A 19,324-nucleotide genomic window follows, 5' to 3' on the forward strand; every position below is an offset into this window, starting at 1 on the left:
CTGATATAGACAAAATGATTACAGAACATGTTATTTTGGAGAAAGTTTATTTCTCTATAATTCAAAAACTTGAACAATTGAGCTTCTAATTGACTGTCCAAATGTTTTCCTTGCATGTTGTCCATTACAGCCATCAATAAGTGGAACGTATATTTGAAGCTTTGCACACCTTAATGATATTTTATTACCATCTAAAATATATTATGGGCAATAATTTATAGGGATAAATATTCTTTTTTAAATAAATACTGAGTTTTCATATAAATATTATAATCTTTCATGTTACATATAATATGAAAAGATATTGAATTGACATTTGGAAGCTTGCAATTTGCTAAGAAACTTGTGAAAGACAGGTAGTTATCTCGGACAACAAGGAACTGTCGCAGAATGATGCAATAGTATAGTATTGGTGGTGGGGAGTATGTAAAGCATTCTGCGATAGGCATTTGTCAAATTGGTGATTTAAGGGGCCATCGTCCCCTCCCCTCCCCCGCCATTGCTCAGTCCCAGTTTTGTCTGGGAAGTTAATTTGTCGTAGGAAGTCTCAACCTTTTTCGTCAGTGCAGGTAATAGCACTTTGACGCTTTAGTTTACAGCCCCCCTCCCTCATCTAAGTTGTGACGCCAACCAGCTGCTATGGCCATGGACCGTTGTCTCTTAATTTCCTGGATCTGCCCTTACTTGGTGATAGCCATTTGATAAGTTCATGTCACAAATCTACTGCAGGGCACGCTTTATGCCACTTTAGCTTCTTGTCACGTTAACTTGTGTCACGCATTTTTCATGCGACACGGTACGTCACACCGTTCTTTGCCGAGGCTTATTCTTGATAATAAATCCTTGGCAGGTCCTAAGGCAAATAGTGGCTGCACTGCTACTGTAACCAGAAGCCTCTAATGGGTTTCTGCTGTAACTGCGCGGTGTCTGTCAACAATATGTGGTCTTTTCGGTGTCCACCAGTGATGACATACTCACGTTGCTGCTCATAGTTCTTGATCTTGATGACTTGTGGTCCCCTTCCTGAAATGAAAACTCCATTGTTACATTGTCAAAGGAAGCGTTGCGTGACTAACTGCTAATTATGTGCAAGGCGATAGGCACACATTCTCGTTCCCAGCGCTCTCGTTTCTTTTGGTCACGTGGTCGGCGAAACAAGGATACGACACAAGGAAAACGAGTAGCTCTGGGGACGAGAATGAGCGTTGGCGTTACTCCTGGAATTTCTGGAAAATTCCTGGAATTTAAAATTATTTTTCAGGACCAGGGCCCTAGAAAACTCCTTGAAAAAAACATTATTTTTCCGCCTACTTCTGGAAAACAGTCCTGGAATTAAAAAAGCAAATGAGATTGCTGTCATAACATTTCCGCAAACTCTTGGTAAGTCAGTTTCTCGAAAAGCACAATTTCTAAAACGTTGACAGCATGAAACTTGTTCCCTAGAAAACTCCTGGAATTCAGTTCCCCTCTGTTACCGAGAAGAGGCTGGATCCCAGACTGCGTCAGTTGTGCACGTGATTAAGGCGTGCGTTACCATAGCTACATCAGTGCAAATCTCGTGCAAGTGCTTGACCGAAAAACCATCGCTATGATAACTTACAGAGTCAAAACATTTCCGTCACTTCCGCGAACGCTGACGAGACATCCTGGAAGCTGTAAAAGGGAACGTGAACACATTCAACTGACAAAAAATCTTCCTTTGCCCACAAAAGGATTAAAAAAAACTGTCTACGAAAAGCCGCAAAACCTGGCTAAGTTTCGAGCGACAAACTAAACTTTTCTCTTTATATTGGTAAGAAGACAGTTGTCGAGGACATTGCTCGTATCATGTTGAATACTTCATCTTCATTATTTATTACCGAGCTTAAAATTTACCATCTTTATTATTTACTACACATTTGATGAATTCGACATTGCTGATCCTAGCAGTAGGACGCGTGTCACTTATCAACCTAGTAAAATGGCCCAGCTCACAACGAGTCTCTCGTAGCTCAGTTGGTTAGAGCGCCCAACCGGTATCTGGGAGGCCATGGGTTCGATTCCCGTCGGGGACTCAGAATTTTTCTTTGTCCCTTGCTCGTGTCATGTTGAATACTTCATCTTCATCGACATTGTGATCCTTTCAATACAGTCAACTCTCTAAAATGGACACCGTTGGGACCGGTTCGAACTGTCCGTCTTAATTAAAGAGGTGTCCGTCTTATAGAGGCGTCCGTTAAGAGAGAGTTGACTGTATGTAACCAAATTCTGCGAAATAGCCTTAACTCCGGGGGAAATAATCAACACTGAATTTTTCAGGCCTGACTAACGTCCTCACCTCCGCTTGCTCCTGAAGTTGTCTAATAGTCTGTTCTTTGATAAAATTTTCTGACTCCAAATCTTTCACTCGATGTTTCCATCTTTCAAGTTCTTTTTCCTGCAAAAAGAAATTTGGTAACACTCCGTTAATGATTTGAACGTTGACCTTGTACATACATGTTGTAAAAATTCAATTTGATTAAGTGACAACAGAAAAGCGAAACTGCATGGGTTTATTTGTTTTAAAAATGCTTTATCGGTTTGACAATTAAGAGATTGAAAACCTACCGTATTTATCAAACGGCTTTTCAAGTGAGAGATTTTCTCGTCTTTTTGTCTTTTTGCTTCTTCAACACTTTTAAGTGCGTCTTTTATTTCCTTTTCCTAAAATGAGAGGGAGTTAGCGACGCTTGAATGCCGGAAATAGTTACACAACTATTACTTTACACACGCAGCAAACCTGAATAAAAACTTGTCAGTTTTTGGTTTTTGTTGAGTAATCTTCTTGTAACCAGAAACACCAACGTACTTATTTTAAAAATATTTAAAACAATTAGCTTCCTCTTAACTGAGAACAGTTTTCTATCGACTTTGTTCTTGACTTGTTTTTATGTGTTTATTATACGTTGGGGCAAAAAACTCATAAGGGTTTCTGGTTGGGGTTAGACGGAGTCTAGTCAGGTGTCAAATTTTGTAAATCTTTCGATTGTATTACGGTCGGGCACTCAAACCGTTTGGAGTTTTTTTTAACAAAGGCAAACTATCACAAATTAGCGGGATATAATTGGGCCCCTTTGGACAATTACCCGTTTGCAATCATTTCCTTAATTCTTATCATCCGTCTTGTTGAATATACATGTATGAACCTTGTGCAGAGAAAAGAGATTCTGATCTGTAGCATAACAGTGTACTAACCAGCCTCTCATCGTAAGCTCTCTTGAGTACATTTAACGCTTCCATACACGAATTACTAAACATCTTTGCTATAGCCTCGCTGTTGCTGCTTGGCGTTTCCTCTGAATCGCCCTTGCTACAAGTATCTGCAAGCTGTAATACCGCCTCGCTAGAAAGTCTTTTTGATCTGCTCAACTTAGCTAAAGGAATCGGCTCCAAGACTACACGACCTGACGGCTGCGGTGAAGCAGGAACGAGTGCTAAGCGTGCTAGCTTGTAATGCCCGTTAGGAACACAGTTTACGGGCGATGTGCTTTGGAGGCGATCTGTTTTCTGGGTGAGTAGATCCCTGTCTGTGTTATCGTTCGTGTCAAGATTCCTGCTTAGATTTTCTCTCCCATTGTCGTCTATGTCAACAAGACGTGGATCCTGAGAGCTGTTTTGTCGCTCCAGACGTTTCTTACCATACTCGGCAAGGACGGCCTATCGTAAAAAATATATAAGAAACGGCAATTAAACCTTCGCAGTTCTGCAAGGGGACACCTCAGGGGCCACGACTACATGTACCCTTACAGGTGTCCGTAGTTACAGGGTCCTTACAGAAAGTGACCATTAATAGTTACATGGTCTCTTACAGGAGGAGTCCACTCATTCTCGTCTCCAGAGCCGCTTGTCCCTCTTAGCCGGCTGAGCCTGGGGCACGAGGAACAAGTGGCTCTGGAGACACATGATTTGATTGGCTAGTTTTTAACAAAGGAAATCTATTTCTAGCCAATCAGATCAACTGATTAAAAATCGCATGGTTGTAAGAGATTTTAAAACGGTTGATTTGATTGGCTAGATTTAAATTTCCTTTGTTAAAAATTTAGCCAATTAAATCATGTGTCCACAGAGCCACATGTTCGTGTCCCAGGTTTTGTCGGCTAAGAGGGACAAGCAGCCCTGGGGACGAGAATGGATTCTACTAACTGTAGGTTAAAAAATTGTCAGGTTCAAGTTTCGTCCCCGAGTCAGTGAATGCTTTACCTGTGCTTCGGGATAGTCTCTGATGGCAGCCAGAACATCTTCCTTTGCAAGAACAAAACACTCCACATATCCTACTGTCCGCACGTCAGCTGTTCGTCTGCAAAAAAAAAAACACAATTTAACCTCGGTAAAACAAAAATCTTTTGCAGGCGACTTTAAAAGGTCAGGGGAGTTATTCTATATAGGGAGTTGAGTTATTGCTGCTACTCCTCCCTGGAAGGGTTGTCAGACAATTGCAGGTAACCCACACCCCCCGCCCCACCCCCACCCCACCCCCCTGCCTTCGCGCTACATTTTGTCTAATTGTCTCTAGTTCAATTCGCCAGTACCCGATTATACACCTGAGTGGAGAAAGGCACTGCAAGAGAAAAATTTCTTGTTCTTGACTACAGCGCAGACTGTGGCCGACTCCATGACTCCAAGTCTTTAATCCTCTGGGCTGGTCTGAAAGTCAGACGAACCAAACTAGCGCGGCAATGAAAATGTCATAAAACGATTTTCGCGCAAAATGCTTCCATGCATTAAATTATCAGCTCCTCGTATTCCTTACAGGTATAAGAATTCTATTTTAACCTGCAATGTGATAGCATCAGTTCTCATCCACAGGGGAGAGGAAATGCTCCGACCCTTTGTCGCATTATATGCTTTCGAAACCAAGGAAAAGCACCAGGTTTCAATCTTTATGACATTATAGATTGCGCATTAGTTCCTGTACTTGCCTGTTTTGGCCTTCACTCAAGCTGAGAATTCCAATCTCACCGAAGAAATCTCCACCAGAGAGAACTTTAAGTACTTGACCTTGATCTCTGTAAATGCAGTGTTAAAATTATCATTAACGATTGTTTGATTTTTCTTGCATAAAAAATGTTAAGCAGCAGTTTTTGCTCCAGTTCCTACCCTATGACCTCGATCCTTCCGTCTATTATGACGTACATCTCTCGTGCAACCTCGCCTTTTCTACAAACGAGGTCGCCTGGGGTGAATATTCTCAGTTTCATCTGGAGGACGAGATGGTGCAAAAATTCCGGCTGACATTTTTGCAAGAACGTCACCTTAAAAAATTAAGAAAACGGAACTGATATCAAATTAATTAATATTAGCTGTGTAGGTAGAGAAGTATTTCATTTCAATTTCAACTCGGAGAAAACCCTACAATAGAACTGGAAAATATGTGGAGAATATCTATTCAGTTCCTTCATATTTATTTCGTCCCAACGTGTTCAGAGTTAATGAGATGCAGTGTTTCTGCTACCAGCTAAACTTAGTTTGACCTCATTCAGTCCCAAGCTCAAAATACAATTTCGTCTAACTGGTTGCCATACATTTCTTTTTATTAATGACGGTTCTGTTAACTTGGTGGTGCGTACATCAGCACTAAATTTCCTAGTTGATAATTTTCTTTATTCTCATCATGATCACTCGTCTGTTTACCAATGCATTTACACTGTAAGGCCAAATTACATGTTGGACACTTGCTTTGGGTTTTGGGGGGAAAAAAACTAGCTTTACTAGCGAGCTCGGCTTTCCTTCAATTACAGTTGAATTCCGATTTCTCGAATCTCGGAGGGAAACGACACTCACAATGGAACAAGAAATCGGGGGAGGGGGTGGAAGTTTCAGGAAATTTCTCGTACAATAAAGATACGTTTTCACTACTTTTACTAGTTTACCTTTCGCAGTGTCTCAAGATTCACGTGCAGAGCGATCTCAGTCTTTAGTTTGTTCGGCAGTAGAGTGAGAGAGTTCAGGTCTCCTCCCCCGGTACTCATCCGGCCTCTAAAATTGAAGACAGACAATACCTCATGAACGCAGCAAAATCCTTCATTGCAATTGGTATAAAAATGTAAGATAATTAGTTTGCGAGTGCACGGTTTTTTAATAGGCTGATATCGGTTAATCGTAATCATGATCGAAAGCAATGCCGTTGTTAGTTTCAGTAATTGTTGAAAAAATAGCATACACAATCCAGGATCGATCGATAGAGTGAGACAGTGCTTGCGTAGCTAATCCGATTAAGAATTTGTCATAAATCATTCAATCAGTCAGTCAATCAGCCAGTCAGCCAGTCAGCTAGTCAGACAAACAGTCAGCCAGCCAGCCAGCCAGTCAGTCAGTCAGTCAGCCAGTCAGTCAGTCAGTCAATCAGTTAGTCAGTCAGGTAGTTAGTCAGTCAGTCAGTCAGTCAGTCAGCCAGTCAGACAGTCAGACAAACAGTCAATCAACCAGCCAGCCAGCCAGTCAGTCAGTCCGTCAGTCAGTCAGTCCGTCAGTCAGTCAGTCAGTCAGTCAGTCAGTCAGTCAGTCAGTCAGTCAGTCAATCAGTCGTGGTCAGTCAGTCAGTCAGTCAGTCTGTCTGTCACGTCGTTTGAAGAAAAAACAAATGTATAAAAAGAGATCTGTCTGTCTGACTATGCTTCTGTGAGACTATTTCTATCAGGTTAGAAACGGTAAGTAGCTTGCACGTTCTTCGCCTGATTTTCACCTCATCCAATTCACTAAATCATCATTTAACCTTTTACCCAGGGCACATTCTCTTCACCTCTTGGGAACAAGTCTGAAGGAAGCTGGAGACAGTTGAGAGTTCTTACCTTGCCCAAGAATAGTCGTACCACATCACAACGCGTCTTTGTAAGTCCTTTGGCACGTTATGCTTCTTCATGTACTGTTTCGTGTTTTCCTGCCGAGATAACACAGAAAAAATATTCACATTCTGCGCTTTGTGATTTCTCATCCGATCAAAAGAAAAACCAAAGCCAATCGTGACCCGCTCGCGCACTCTTTTCCGCCTTTCGCGAGGCTACATGTATCTGCTTCGAGTTTAAATTGGTTCACTTAAGTAATTGTGACCTTTGTGATTGATCAGAGTGACTACTTTGGGTCTGATTTTACGACACTCAATTAAAAACTGCTCTATAGAATAGAGTTCAAAAGTACTCACCCTTTGTTTTTCGAAATCCATTCTTACTGCATTTCTGTTTACAATGATGCTTCCTGCGTTACCTGAGAAAAAAACATAATGAGAACAGTCGTCAGATAACCTTTTTTCAACTGGACATTCCCTGCGCAACCAGTCTATGCCAATATCACATTGGCTGGTGCATGACACTCCAACTGATCGAATTATCTTTATCGCAATAAAATTATTACGTCTATTTTGTTTTCATTGATGTAAAATTAATTAAGTGCAACTTACCAACGATAGTAGCAAACATGAAAACACCGGTTAAGTAGCAAGCGATAGTATAAACATATCTGAAACAACAGGCAAGAAAAACAAAATTACAGTTAAACACAGAGAGTTGTACATGTTTTGTAAAGCAGTAGTTTTTTTGCTAAATTTGTGTTACAAAGTTCTAAGGCAAGATCGGACTGTTGTAAAACCAAAAGTGACAACAACATCGACACATTTGTGTGTCAAAAATATTTCGCGTTTACTTTAGTTTTACATTACTTCGCTTAATGATTGGTTTAAAAAGCTCGCGCTACTTTCTCAACCCATCAGAAGTAAAACCAAAACCGATCGTGACTCGCTCGCGTATGTTTTCCCGCGCCAGTTTTCGCGCAGGCTACATGTATATGTTACGAGTTTTGATTGGTTTACTGCATTGTCTGCGCTCTTTGTGATTGGCCAGAGTGATTACTTTGGTTTTAATTCTAGGACTCTCCAGTAAAAACTGCTCTATTCTGTTGTGTTATAACCTAGGGGACTGGGGAGGAGCACATGGTCTAGCTATCCAACATGGCGTAGTCGACATCGAGTTGTGCGGCCATTTTTCAATCTGCTCGCCGATCGCTATCGATCATAGACGTTAGAAGCTTCATTTCTTCGCTCTAGGGGCGACGTTTGTCTCAACTATAAAGGAAATGCCACCCAAGCCAATTCCAAAACCCTCCGAGGGGGCCAGTGCGAGTCCAACAACAACATCTGGACCAAACCTTCAATTTATTTCTTCTGAAATTGCACGAGTGCCGAAGCTTGATATTGCAACCTCTACTCCAGACGGATTCCAAATTTGGAAGCAGCGATGGAACTCTGCAGTGACAATTACAGCTTTCTCCGATCTTCCTAGAGAAACCCAACAAGCTCTATTTACAAACGTCCTGAGCGATGACACCGTTAAAAGAATGAACATCTTAGGGCTACAAGATGTCAATGCTATCATTGAGTCTTTCCAAACCCAGGTATGTGGAAGTACAAGTATCTTTGTTCATGAATACGAGTTTCACAACAGGTCCCAAGGGACAAATGAGTCTTTTGAAGAGTTTTACATTGATTTACAGTCCCTGTTGAATAAGTGCCAGTATGAAGATTGTTGCAAGACTGAAACTAGAATGTCATGTAAAGAGCGTGTTCTTCTTGCAAGATTAGTGGCTGGCATAAGGTCCAATGAGGTTCGTAAGAGTCTTCTGTGTATTAAAGATCTAACCCTCGAGAAAGCTGTTCAACATGTTCAAGTTGATGAAGCCACTTCATTTCAAGCAAACCAATTTTCTTCTCAAATAAACAAAACTGGTGCTTCTGCCTACAGAAAAGGCAAATCAAGCAATAACTCTGACAACAGCAATGCACCTCCTTCTGACATGTCAGAAGACAGCCCTAGGAAATGCAAATTCTGTATGAGGTTCCATGTATTCCGAAAGGAATTATGCCCTGCAAAAGATTCTATTTGCAAAGCCTGCAACACCAAAGGCCACTGGGCCAAATCCCTCATGTGTCCCAATAATTCTAAGACTGGTCCAAAGCGACCCAGCGAGGATAGGAAATCAGATGCTCATGCAGCACAGCCTGGCTCCTCTGGAAATCCTTCTCTTCAATTGATTTCAGCTGATGGAAAGTCTCAAATAAGCCACACTGCATCTGTTAAAACTATCAACCTTTCTGCTATTCCTAGTGTTGGAACTCACTGCTATGCTGACTTTGTTATTGGCAATCACAACTGGATTCAGCAGTGCATGGTTGATCCTGGTGCCAATATAAACTGTGTTGGTTATGACTGGATCACTCGTTTTGAAACTCCTGAATGGAACTATAACCTAGAGTGTGGTTCCGTTAAAGCTGCTGGTGGTCACAACCTTAAAGTTGAAGCACGCGTACTTCTGAAGATTTCCTGGCCCCCAGAAGACCCAGTTCTCTCAGCTAGCCAATGGTTCCACATTATCCACGGTGAGGATGGAGTTGTCCTTGGCACTCCTGCTTGTCGAGCTCTTGGTGTCATAGATGACCAGTGGCCATTGTCTACTTTGGAAGAAAAAGTCAACCCCTCTTCTTCAACTGTAAAAACACTGCAGGCAGACCCTGCCCAGTCTTTACCTGGCAGCACATTACAGGACCAACTACACTCTGACGCCAACAATTTTGAGTCTCTACCTCCGCCTCCAGATGATGACCTGTTGTCTCACTTGAACTGGATGCACCATGCAGCAGATGACGTACAAGTAAATGTGATTGGAACCTCTTCAGAGCCAACCATCGCCGAGAGTTCAGAAGACTCTGATTTTTCATCCCTCTTACACGATTATGAAGACATCTTTGATGAGACTTTTCTTCCTGCCATGTCAGGTGAACCATTTAAGATCAATCTCAAGCCCAATGCTACACCCTATGCTCAGTTAAAGGCAAGAAAAGTTCCAATCCCTTACTTGGAGCAACTGAAGAAACAACTTCAGGAGATGGAGCAACTTGGAGTAATCTCACCATGCGAAGAACCCAGCCCATGGTGTCACCCAATCGTAATAGCCCCGAAGAAGGGCACTGATGAACTCAGAATTTGCATTGATTTCACTCGCTTGAATAAATTTATTCAGCGTGAATATCATCTCAGTAACTCTCCTTTTGAAGCTGTAACCAGCATTCCTCAAGAGGAGCTTGCATACTTCTGCAAGTTTGATGCTCGCCATGGTTACTGGCAAGTTCCACTTCATGCTGAATCACGTCCTCTCACCTGCTTTATTACACCATTTGGTCGATTTGTGTGTAATCGAGCTGCATTTGGAATTAACAGCATCTCTGAATGGTACAACCGCCGCATGGACAAGGTCGTTGCTGGCCTGGAAGGAGTTCGCAAAATCGTTGATGACATTCTGATCTATGCACCAAGTCTGTCTATTCTGAAGATGCGCACCTGTGCCTTCCTTGATCACTGTCGTCAGCATGGTGTCACGCTCAAACAAACAAAGTCGCAGCTTGCCGTTACAGAAGTCGAGTTTGGTGGATTTCGTCTGACGAAAACTGGCATCCAGACCAGTCCTGACCTACTAAAATCTATCAGGGATTTTCCTCGCCCACAAAACCTCACCGATCTCCGCTCATGGTTTGGGTTAGTAAACCAGCTTGGCAATTTCTCCAAGGAACTCACTGCAATTATGGCACCCTTCCGCCCTCTTCTTGCAAAGGATACAGTGTTCCAATGGTTGCCTGAACATGAACATGCCTTCCTGGAAGCGAAATCTCGCCTGAGTTCCACTCCTGTGCTAACATACTTCGCTGTTAACCAACCAACTATTCTTGCTACTGATGCATCTCGTCTCAAGGGACTGGGTTTCGTCCTCCTACAATTGGTAGATGATGTCTGGAAACCAATACAAGCAGGTTCACGCTTCTTGACTCCTGCAGAAAGCCGCTATGCTATGATAGAACTTGAGGCTCTTGCTGCCTGCTGGGCAATGAAGAAATGCAACATGTTTGTTCAGGGTTTACCACACTTCACCCTTCTTACTGACCATCAGCCTTTCATCCCAATACTGAATTCTAAGGGAATTGCAGATGTCGAGAATCCCAGACTCCAGCGACTTATGATGAAGATGCTGCCATATTCGTTCACTGCAGAATGGGTGAAAGGCAAGGATCATTTGGCTGCAGACGCTCTTTCTCGTTTCCCAGTGGATGAGCCATCACTCGATGATGAGCTATGTAACATTCATGCTGAAGCAGCTGTAAAGATCCAATTTGCTGATAAGTCAACTGAAGACCTACAACTTCATGAAGTTTTTCAAGCTCAGCAGACAGACCCTCAGATTTCTCAAGTTACAGAGTACATCAATTGTGGATGGCCTAAATCACTAGAAGAAGTAGCAACAGTTGCAAAACCTTTCTGGCCTATCCGTCACAACCTTTACCTCGTTGCACCAACCACTGGCAGATCTATTCTTGTAATGAATGGACGAACTGTTATTCCATCCTCTCTACAAAAGAAGATGCTTTTGGTTCTGCATGAAGGGCATCAAGGTGTTGATAAAACTCGCCGCCGTGCCCGTGCTTCCATCTATTGGCCTGGCATAGATCGCGAAATCGAAGACATGGTGAAACGATGCCACCAGTGTCTGACACATCTTCCAGTAAATTCTAAAGAACCACTGGAGCAGCCACCAATACCAACAAGACCTTGGGAGAAGCTAGGTGTTGACCTATTTAGCCTCGATGGAAATGAGTACCTCATTACCACCGACTATTTCTCCTTTTTCACTGAAGTGCATGATCTAAAGAAGAACAGTAAGGCGCCATTAGTGATCAAGGAACTGAAGAAGACTTTTTCGCGCTTTGGAACACCTGTGGAAGTAGTCTCTGACGGTGGCTCTCAGTTCACGTGTAAGGCCTTTGAAGATTTCTCACAAGAGTGGGGTTTCCAACACACTGTGTCATCACCTACACATGCGCAGTCAAATGGCAAAGCTGAGGCAGCCGTAAAAAATGTCAAAAAGCTACTCAAGAAGTGTGGATCAATGAATCATGATGAATTTTGGAAAGGTATGTTAGCAATCCGCAACACTCCACTTGCCTGTGGGAAGAGTCCAGCTGAGTTGTTATTTGGCAGAGCACTGCATGACTTTCTTCCTCGAGTCCCAAACCCTAAGGAAGAATTTCTAACTCCCACCACAAGGAAGAAAATCCTACATGCCAAGAGTAAGGAGAAACTCTACTATGATAAACATACCAAAGTACTACCTCCTCTAGAACTAGGATCCCGTGTCGCAATTCGCTCTCGCAATGACACTGACTGGTCCCTTCTTGGGACTGTTATTGAAATTAGACCAAACCGTACCTTTGCTGTCGAAACTGACCGTGGTTCGGTGCTCATCCGCAACAGAAAGTACCTGAAGCTCACAATCTGACAATGTGCCTTTTCTACATGTTTGCGTTCCTTTTTTATTATCTCCTAAAGAGGGAGGGAGATGTTGTACGTTCTCTGATCTCCTCCTGTCGGGGGAGGGAGATGTTGTGTTATAACCTAGGGGACTGGGGAGGAGCACATGGTCTAGCTATCCAACATATTCCGATTTTGCGTTTGCGTTCAAGTTTTTTTTAACAAATATGTCAATACGCGTGAACATCGTTGAAGCGAGGGCAATCTGCCGTCTTGGTTATAGACTAATAAAAGACATCAAATACGCCTGCGTATTCTTACGTTCCTTGGGCTTGCTTTAGACCGTGATACAGGTTTCACTTTCAGGAGAATTCGATTTACAGCCTTTACAATACAGAAACGGTTTAATTATAAGTGAAGCGTAAGAAAACAATTCGGAAAATGTTAATTGCCTTGAAAAGGAATCTTTCATAATCCTTATTCGAACAAATGCCAGTGTTTATATATAGCTTTTAAATAAAAGTGTGGGAGTCCACCAATTTTCAGTTAAGTAGTTTTGACAAAGATAAAAATGTCTGAACAAAACACATATTCGTAAATCATATAAAAGCCTAAAATCCAGTGAGGCAGTTTTAACTTAACTTAATCGCTATCTTTTTTAAAAAAAAATGTTACTCAGAAATATTGTATGAATCGGTTGCCCACAGTGTTTCAGTTGTTAGCTTTGACTAAATCCATATGTCAAGAGTTCATATTTAGTTATTTACTCAAGAGCCAGCTTTCGGACAGATTATTGTCATATCGCTTATCATGCGTACATGTTTAGGGCTTGTAAATGAACTTTCAGATGGAATCGGGGGCTTGGGTTAATAAAACAACAAACGATGTCAATTTGTTTTCTACAACCTGGATGTGTTCGTTAAGGTAAATAGACGCGCATAAGATATTACAAGAATAGTATAGAAAATTTGTATTTTTAATAAAAAAAATGTCCTTGAGAACGCTTATATTGATTAACTTTCTTTAATCGACTGAGTTAATGCAAAGTGACTTCAACAAGAGCTTTTCAAAATTAACCCTGTCTAAATAAAACCCTCCTGCTTGCTCACGCCTAAACTTCAACGTGTTAAAAAGCTGTTTAGCTTTAAACACGGTTTTAAGTTGTTTTTAGTTGCGTGCTGTCGTGTTTAGTGACATGAACATTTCCATAATGAGCTGATTGCTAGAGAATGCTTCCCGGTGTAAATTTGAATTTGTCACGAGAATTCTGGCTACCACCTGCGCCATTGTGAATGCATATTGAATACCATTTTCATTAAAAAGGAGCTTGAATGTGTTTAAATTTAAAATTGCGAAAGGAAATTGATTGACAGTATCTTCCAAGATCTGCCATGGCTGAAAATAAGCTTGGGCAAACATCAAATAAATTTATTCAGGGTACTTTCCAGCCCGAAATAACGACTTAAAAAAACGGTTTTTTTTCCTTGTTTTCCCCTAAAAACTAGCTCCAGAATAACGTTATATTACAAGCACTTGCTAGACTGAAGGCATAGAATATATTAAGTCAATCTTATCTGCAAGGAAAATGCTAGATTAATATTAGAAAAGCGACTCCTTATGCTCAAGCAATATCAAGTGCCTCAAAGCAAAAGATGGTTGGAATATATTTCGTCCGTTGAACAAAAAAAAAAAAGGAAAACTGAGCGAACACTAGCTTTTAAAAATTGATATAAAAAACATCAATTTGTTAAGGCTACGTCGCGACATAAATCGACCACAAGCAAAGAAAACAAATGATTCTCGCAAGTCACGCCGAAATTTTCATTATTATAAGAATTAATTATTTTTTCAAAAAACCTTCCCGTCTTTTCGGAACCACAGTAGAAATGGACAATTTTACACTAAGTTTAAGCGGTCTCTGGCTTGCCTGAATGTTATGGTGATTTTAAAGTGTTTTTTTAAAACGGGAACACGCGCTACTAACGATTCGACTAAAAAAGTGTGTTTTTTTGGTTTCGAGTTTCCCCATGCGCTTTTCAAACTAATTGAGTTGCAGCTGCTATATTCCTTAGTGAGACCACATTTTTGTAACTCCTTAAATGCTATTGCGGTAAACGAACGTCCCAGCAAGCGCTCATTTAAACCAGTTAACTTTTGACGGAAATGGGAGTTCGTTTGCGCGCTTTTTGCGGCTTACTGAAAAACAAAAAAAAATCGCATTTCGTTTGTTGTTTCAACTCTTTTAAGAGATTTGTTGTCGCTCATCAACACAAGTGTAAACGAATGGGCTTAAAATAAAATTCGGAGTCTACTGTGGAACAGTTTACTTTATTATTTTTGTCCGCCTCTTAAGAAACCAGTAAGCCTGAAAGTCTCTATAACCGTTGTTTGTGAATTTTTTTCAGACGCGGTTTATTTTACTTGATCTTTAAAAAAAAAATACGTATGTATTCTTCTAGCCCTGACAGATGCAAATTAAAATTGACTTCGTATATTTAGCTAGCAGTCGAGTCGTCTTCACTGCTATATCTTCCGCTGCTTTTAAAAGCTCAACCCATGGCAGGCTAAGTCTGATAAGTTTCTTAAGGCTCACCGCAACATGTGCTTAAATCCCTACGGGTTAAGGCCTTAATGCTAATCGAGGATATTAAAATTATGCAAAATTGAGTGCAAAATTCAACTTCGGCGGAAGAGAAACATAAATAAACTAAAAATAAAATTAGAGTAGCATGCATGTTCTCTGAAAACAGAAATCTGCACGACCGCGCGGGCGTTCACTGAAAATTTCTTAAAGCAAAGCTTAAGTTGCGTGGTCAGCTAAATTCACTCGACTCTCTTATTTCGTGATTATCACCTAGCTCTCACGCTAAGCACAGCAAACAAACAGACAGACAGATGAATAAACCTGTTGTTTTTCACACAATGTTACAAAGAGCAAAATTTGAACAAAAAAAGACTTTTACTTACTCTAGATTTGAAGTCGGCGCTGGCAGATCTCCTATGGCTGTAAGAGTCAGGGTGGACCAGTAAAATGACTGGAGATATTGCTGATAGAGAGAGCCGTTTCCCTGATAAACCCATTCATTAGTTCCGAATCCCTCCGCTCTAGATATCATGTAATAAAAAGCAGCGTTCCAGTGTATAAGAAGAAACATTAGATGCATTAGAAAGAACACGCGTAAGAAAGTCGGATAGTTTGCCTGTGACTCCATAACTGCTTTGATACGAAAGCTCTTGTAACCTTTCACAATACGGTTGACTCTTAGTAGCGGAAGCGGTCCAAAAGCGGCGTACAAAATATCCGTTGGAATCAAAGACACCACGTCTGCAATAAACTCAACAGATCGTATATACCGCATGTATACTCGTTTCGTATCTGTTACTAGGATTCCTTCCTCTAGAAAGCCGGTGCGCGCGGCGATCACGATGTCCAATGCATAGATTGCATCGCAAAAATAGTCGAAGAGAAACCATACTATCTTCAGAAAGCCACTCTGGGCTTCGGGGAAAGCTATCCTCGTGATTAATGCCCACAAGTTATAGCGAATGGCGAAAACAAGGACATAAAACCACACACAAATGGGCAGTCCATCTGGATCTAAAATAAATTTCTTGTCCTTCCAGCGAATAGCCTGGTCGTATTCGTAGACGGAGCCACTTGCCAACTCACTGTCAATTTCTTTGTCGATTTCTACAGGAACACGCGGTCCGTCGACGGAGCTTGCCTTTGACAGCACATTATCTGTAGAAGAACTTTTACTCGAAACTTTAGATCTCTTTCGATTTGGAGGAGTAGCTTTTCGATTATCCCGCGTGCTAAACTTTTGAAGAAACGGGTCTACAGTAACGGATGATTTCACTGTTGAACGTTTCCGCGAGCGAGACGGCTTCACGGAGTTTTTCACCAGCACCGCATTACGGATTTGTTTTGTTACGGTCCTCCATTTTCCCAAAGATTCTACGCTATCGCTATCCTTTAAATTGCTTTGTTTGTGTTTTATTTTATCCTGTGTTAGTGTATTGTTGCTACTGCTATCTTCACCTTGCCGAGGTTTTCTCGTGATAATATCCGCGTCATCGTCGTCTGAATCTTCGTTGTTCTCGAACCTCACAGATTTTTCCATTATTGCCTTTGAGTTATCCGTTTGGCCGCATCCTGATTCTGCTCGTCCGGTCACCCTTGAATCGAAGTTCTATAAACAATTTGCTGCGTCAATACCAACTAACACAATAAAAGCCACTCGAGAGAGTTCACAAGCACCTCGTCAAATCAATTATGGGTACAATAATAAAATTTACATGGTGTTATGAGCAAAATAAGCTCAGTGAACTTAAAAGAACCGACGCTTCACAGCCTGGAACTGAACGATTATATATTTCACTAGCATTGAATATGTTATTGTTGTACTATTTTCATTAAACACAGGCTCAAACAACAAGCTCCAATAAACGACAAATGAGCGTATTTGCTAGCCTCTCGGTTCAATTGACATCTTATGTCTCTAAGGACCAATCGCGTTCTTTTGTGTCAACTATATATTTATTGAAAGCCCTTTCTTGTTTTTAGCGAGTTTATGGATCTCCGCTGTCAAATCACATTACCTTTAAACCAATTCCGTCGTGACAAATCGGTGATAATACGCCGGGGAAGAGCTTTTTTAATGAGATGGAAATGCATTTTGACAATTAATGTTAAGTGGAACTTCGCGAACGTTTTGAGCAAAACTGAGGGATTAACACCTTGCGAGCTCACTAATCACGTCATTTGCACCAAGCGTTTAATTTATCATAATTAATGCGACGATTTTACGACCTGCTCTCGACAACGCACCATAGCAACGCACTAACAGACAATTTTGTCTTTTTATGCATTGCAAGATATGGCCCCATTTTGAACCAAAACAAAAACAATGAATAACATTAACTTATGAACACAGATGGACCTATATATTAGCCCTGTCAAAATCCTTTGGGCAAAACAACATAACAATGAATAAAGGACCTGCTAATACTTTCAATGCTCGAATTGGGGACAAAAATATTAAACATAAGTAGTAACCATCTAGAAAAATCTCCACACATTCTCATAGAATTTTCAGTCGAGGAAACGTTTTGTAATTTTTTTTTCTTAGCGATCGCCCTTCCATTTCTAAACTCGGATCTTTTCCCTTGGTTGTGCACTTAGATTGTAAACCGAGTGTTTAAACTCTGTTTGCATTTTTGTCTCCCGATTGCTGTTTCCATGTAAAAAGAAATAGTTTTGCCTTTGCTGTGATGTAACTAATTTGTCTTTTTTTCTGCTGTATTGATTTAAATACAATTTGCGAAAACATGGTAAATTGACTTTTGCCATTTTCTATCATAGAATAAGGTGCCGAATTTCGTTTTTATCAATCATTTTCACGTTCGATGACAATTACAGTTGGACGGTGTCTATTTCGATGCTAATTCTCGCGAAATGCCATATCATTTGTCAATTGTATGATAACTTTAATAATACACTGTCGGTTTGTCAGAACCTATTACAGATAATCAAAATTTGCGTTGCAAATTTCACACTTTTAACAAGGAGTCTCAATTTTTTAGGCTTAACAGTAGAAGGTTTTTAGTATAGCAAAAGTATTTTTTAATTGTTTCGTTTTTTTCATGAAAATTAAAACGACACTAGCAAGAATATAATAAAAAAGTTTCAGCAATTCTTTGAAAAATAGCGACAAATAAAAAGAATATTATGATAAAATATAATTTGCGGGTTCAAGGTTATAAAATATTATTAATAACGCTCGCAGACTTTCTTCACTGAAAAGTACTTCAAGACAGTGGAATACAGTTGCATTTTCTGGTAGTTTTCCTCGAATAAAATGCATTTCCACAAAGTCACGATTTGTAAGCTAGTAACATTTTTAAAAAAAATCTAAATGAATAACAGCGCCTTCCAAATATATTGATGGTCGGAGAGAGAGAGAGAGTTACACCTTTTAATTAAACATTTTGTTCGCGTCCATGAGTTGATCATACTGGAATGCACCTCGATTTCAGGAATAGGTTTTAGACAAAATTTTCTCCTTTTTGAAAACCTGGGCTTTAAATAAAACGTTGCAAGCTTGCAGCGAACTTAAATTTTTGTATAATTTTTGCAGACAGCACATTAAAGTCAAGACATTAAAATGAAGACAGAGGAATGATTAAAACAATTGTTGGTATACGTGCCATAACTAAAACATGTCAGGCTTGTACCGTGTTGAGACTGAAACCCCAAACCAAACGTATTATTGAAACAAGTCTGTAACCTTTTTTATACAATCTACATTCACGTTTCGCTTACCTGACTTGCTTCCATCAAAATGAATGTACAGAAAGAACCCTACGAATTAACAAGTTGGAGCTTATCAGACCGGCTCTAAAGTCACTTATCGACCGGTGACGTCACAGCAGGAATATAACACGTTCCATCCAGTTCATATCTCGTGATGCTACGAATAAGTTATTTTCTATTTTACATAATTCTTTACTTAGGGTTATATTACTCATAACAACGACAGAAGGAAATATCTAGATTATTTTATAACGTCTAAATACATGGTTTGTCTTCCACGTCGTGCAATACAACACATATTTCTCCGGAACATACTTCAGAAAAACACTTCAGTAATTTGTATTCATTTATACCTCGACAATTGTAGCGTCTGTTCGCATTTGTAGAGAAAAACAACCGCCTGTTACAGATGTTTTGAAACGTGCCTTCCTGTCGATACAAAATGACAAATTCGTACGTAAGAGATACTATGATCACCAACAAAACTGTTACTCGTAATTTTTGACATCACGAAAGTTTCCAACGGGCCTGAAGACGGTTGAGTGTTCTTGGAAAATTGTCATAAAAAATTACCGAGAAATGCTCCTTCGTGAAGGGCAAGTAATAATACAAGGTAATTAAAACTGGCTAGACTTCTACTTAGACCCGGACGCGTGTATATATCTTATCTCGTTTCGTATCAGTTGAACATCAACGCTCGTCGGCCGTT

General features: G+C 40.5%; 1 protein-coding gene across 3 annotated transcripts; it reads right to left on the reverse strand.

Annotated features, from left to right (window-relative positions):
• Positions 1 to 36: 36 nt before the first annotated feature.
• Positions 37 to 18,710, reverse strand: LOC144646398 (cyclic nucleotide-gated channel alpha-3-like). 3 transcript variants are annotated; one of them, XM_078505965.1, is made up of 14 exons: positions 18,625 to 18,710; positions 15,267 to 16,492; positions 7,412 to 7,470; positions 7,157 to 7,218; positions 6,807 to 6,895; positions 5,889 to 5,994; positions 5,116 to 5,270; positions 4,938 to 5,024; positions 4,219 to 4,315; positions 3,214 to 3,675; positions 2,587 to 2,682; positions 2,318 to 2,416; positions 1,601 to 1,653; positions 37 to 1,023 (listed from the first exon to the last, which is right to left on the reverse strand). In XM_078505965.1, the coding sequence occupies exons 1-14, from the start codon at positions 18,637 to 18,639 to the stop codon at positions 987 to 989; spliced, it is 2,643 nt and encodes an 880-aa protein (XP_078362091.1). In that variant the 5' UTR covers positions 18,640 to 18,710; the 3' UTR covers positions 37 to 986. The 3 variants fall into 3 exon arrangements, with proteins under 3 accessions (XP_078362091.1, XP_078362090.1, XP_078362093.1); XM_078505964.1 differs by lacking the exon at positions 1,601 to 1,653; XM_078505967.1 differs by lacking the exons at positions 1,601 to 1,653; positions 18,625 to 18,710 and adding an exon at positions 16,902 to 16,966.
• Positions 18,711 to 19,324: the final 614 nt, after the last annotated feature.

The sequence above is a fragment of the Oculina patagonica genome, chromosome 3 (assembly GCF_052425735.1).
Source record: "Oculina patagonica isolate OP01 chromosome 3, crgOcupat, whole genome shotgun sequence".
Taxonomy (NCBI): Eukaryota; Metazoa; Cnidaria; class Anthozoa; order Scleractinia; family Oculinidae; genus Oculina; species Oculina patagonica.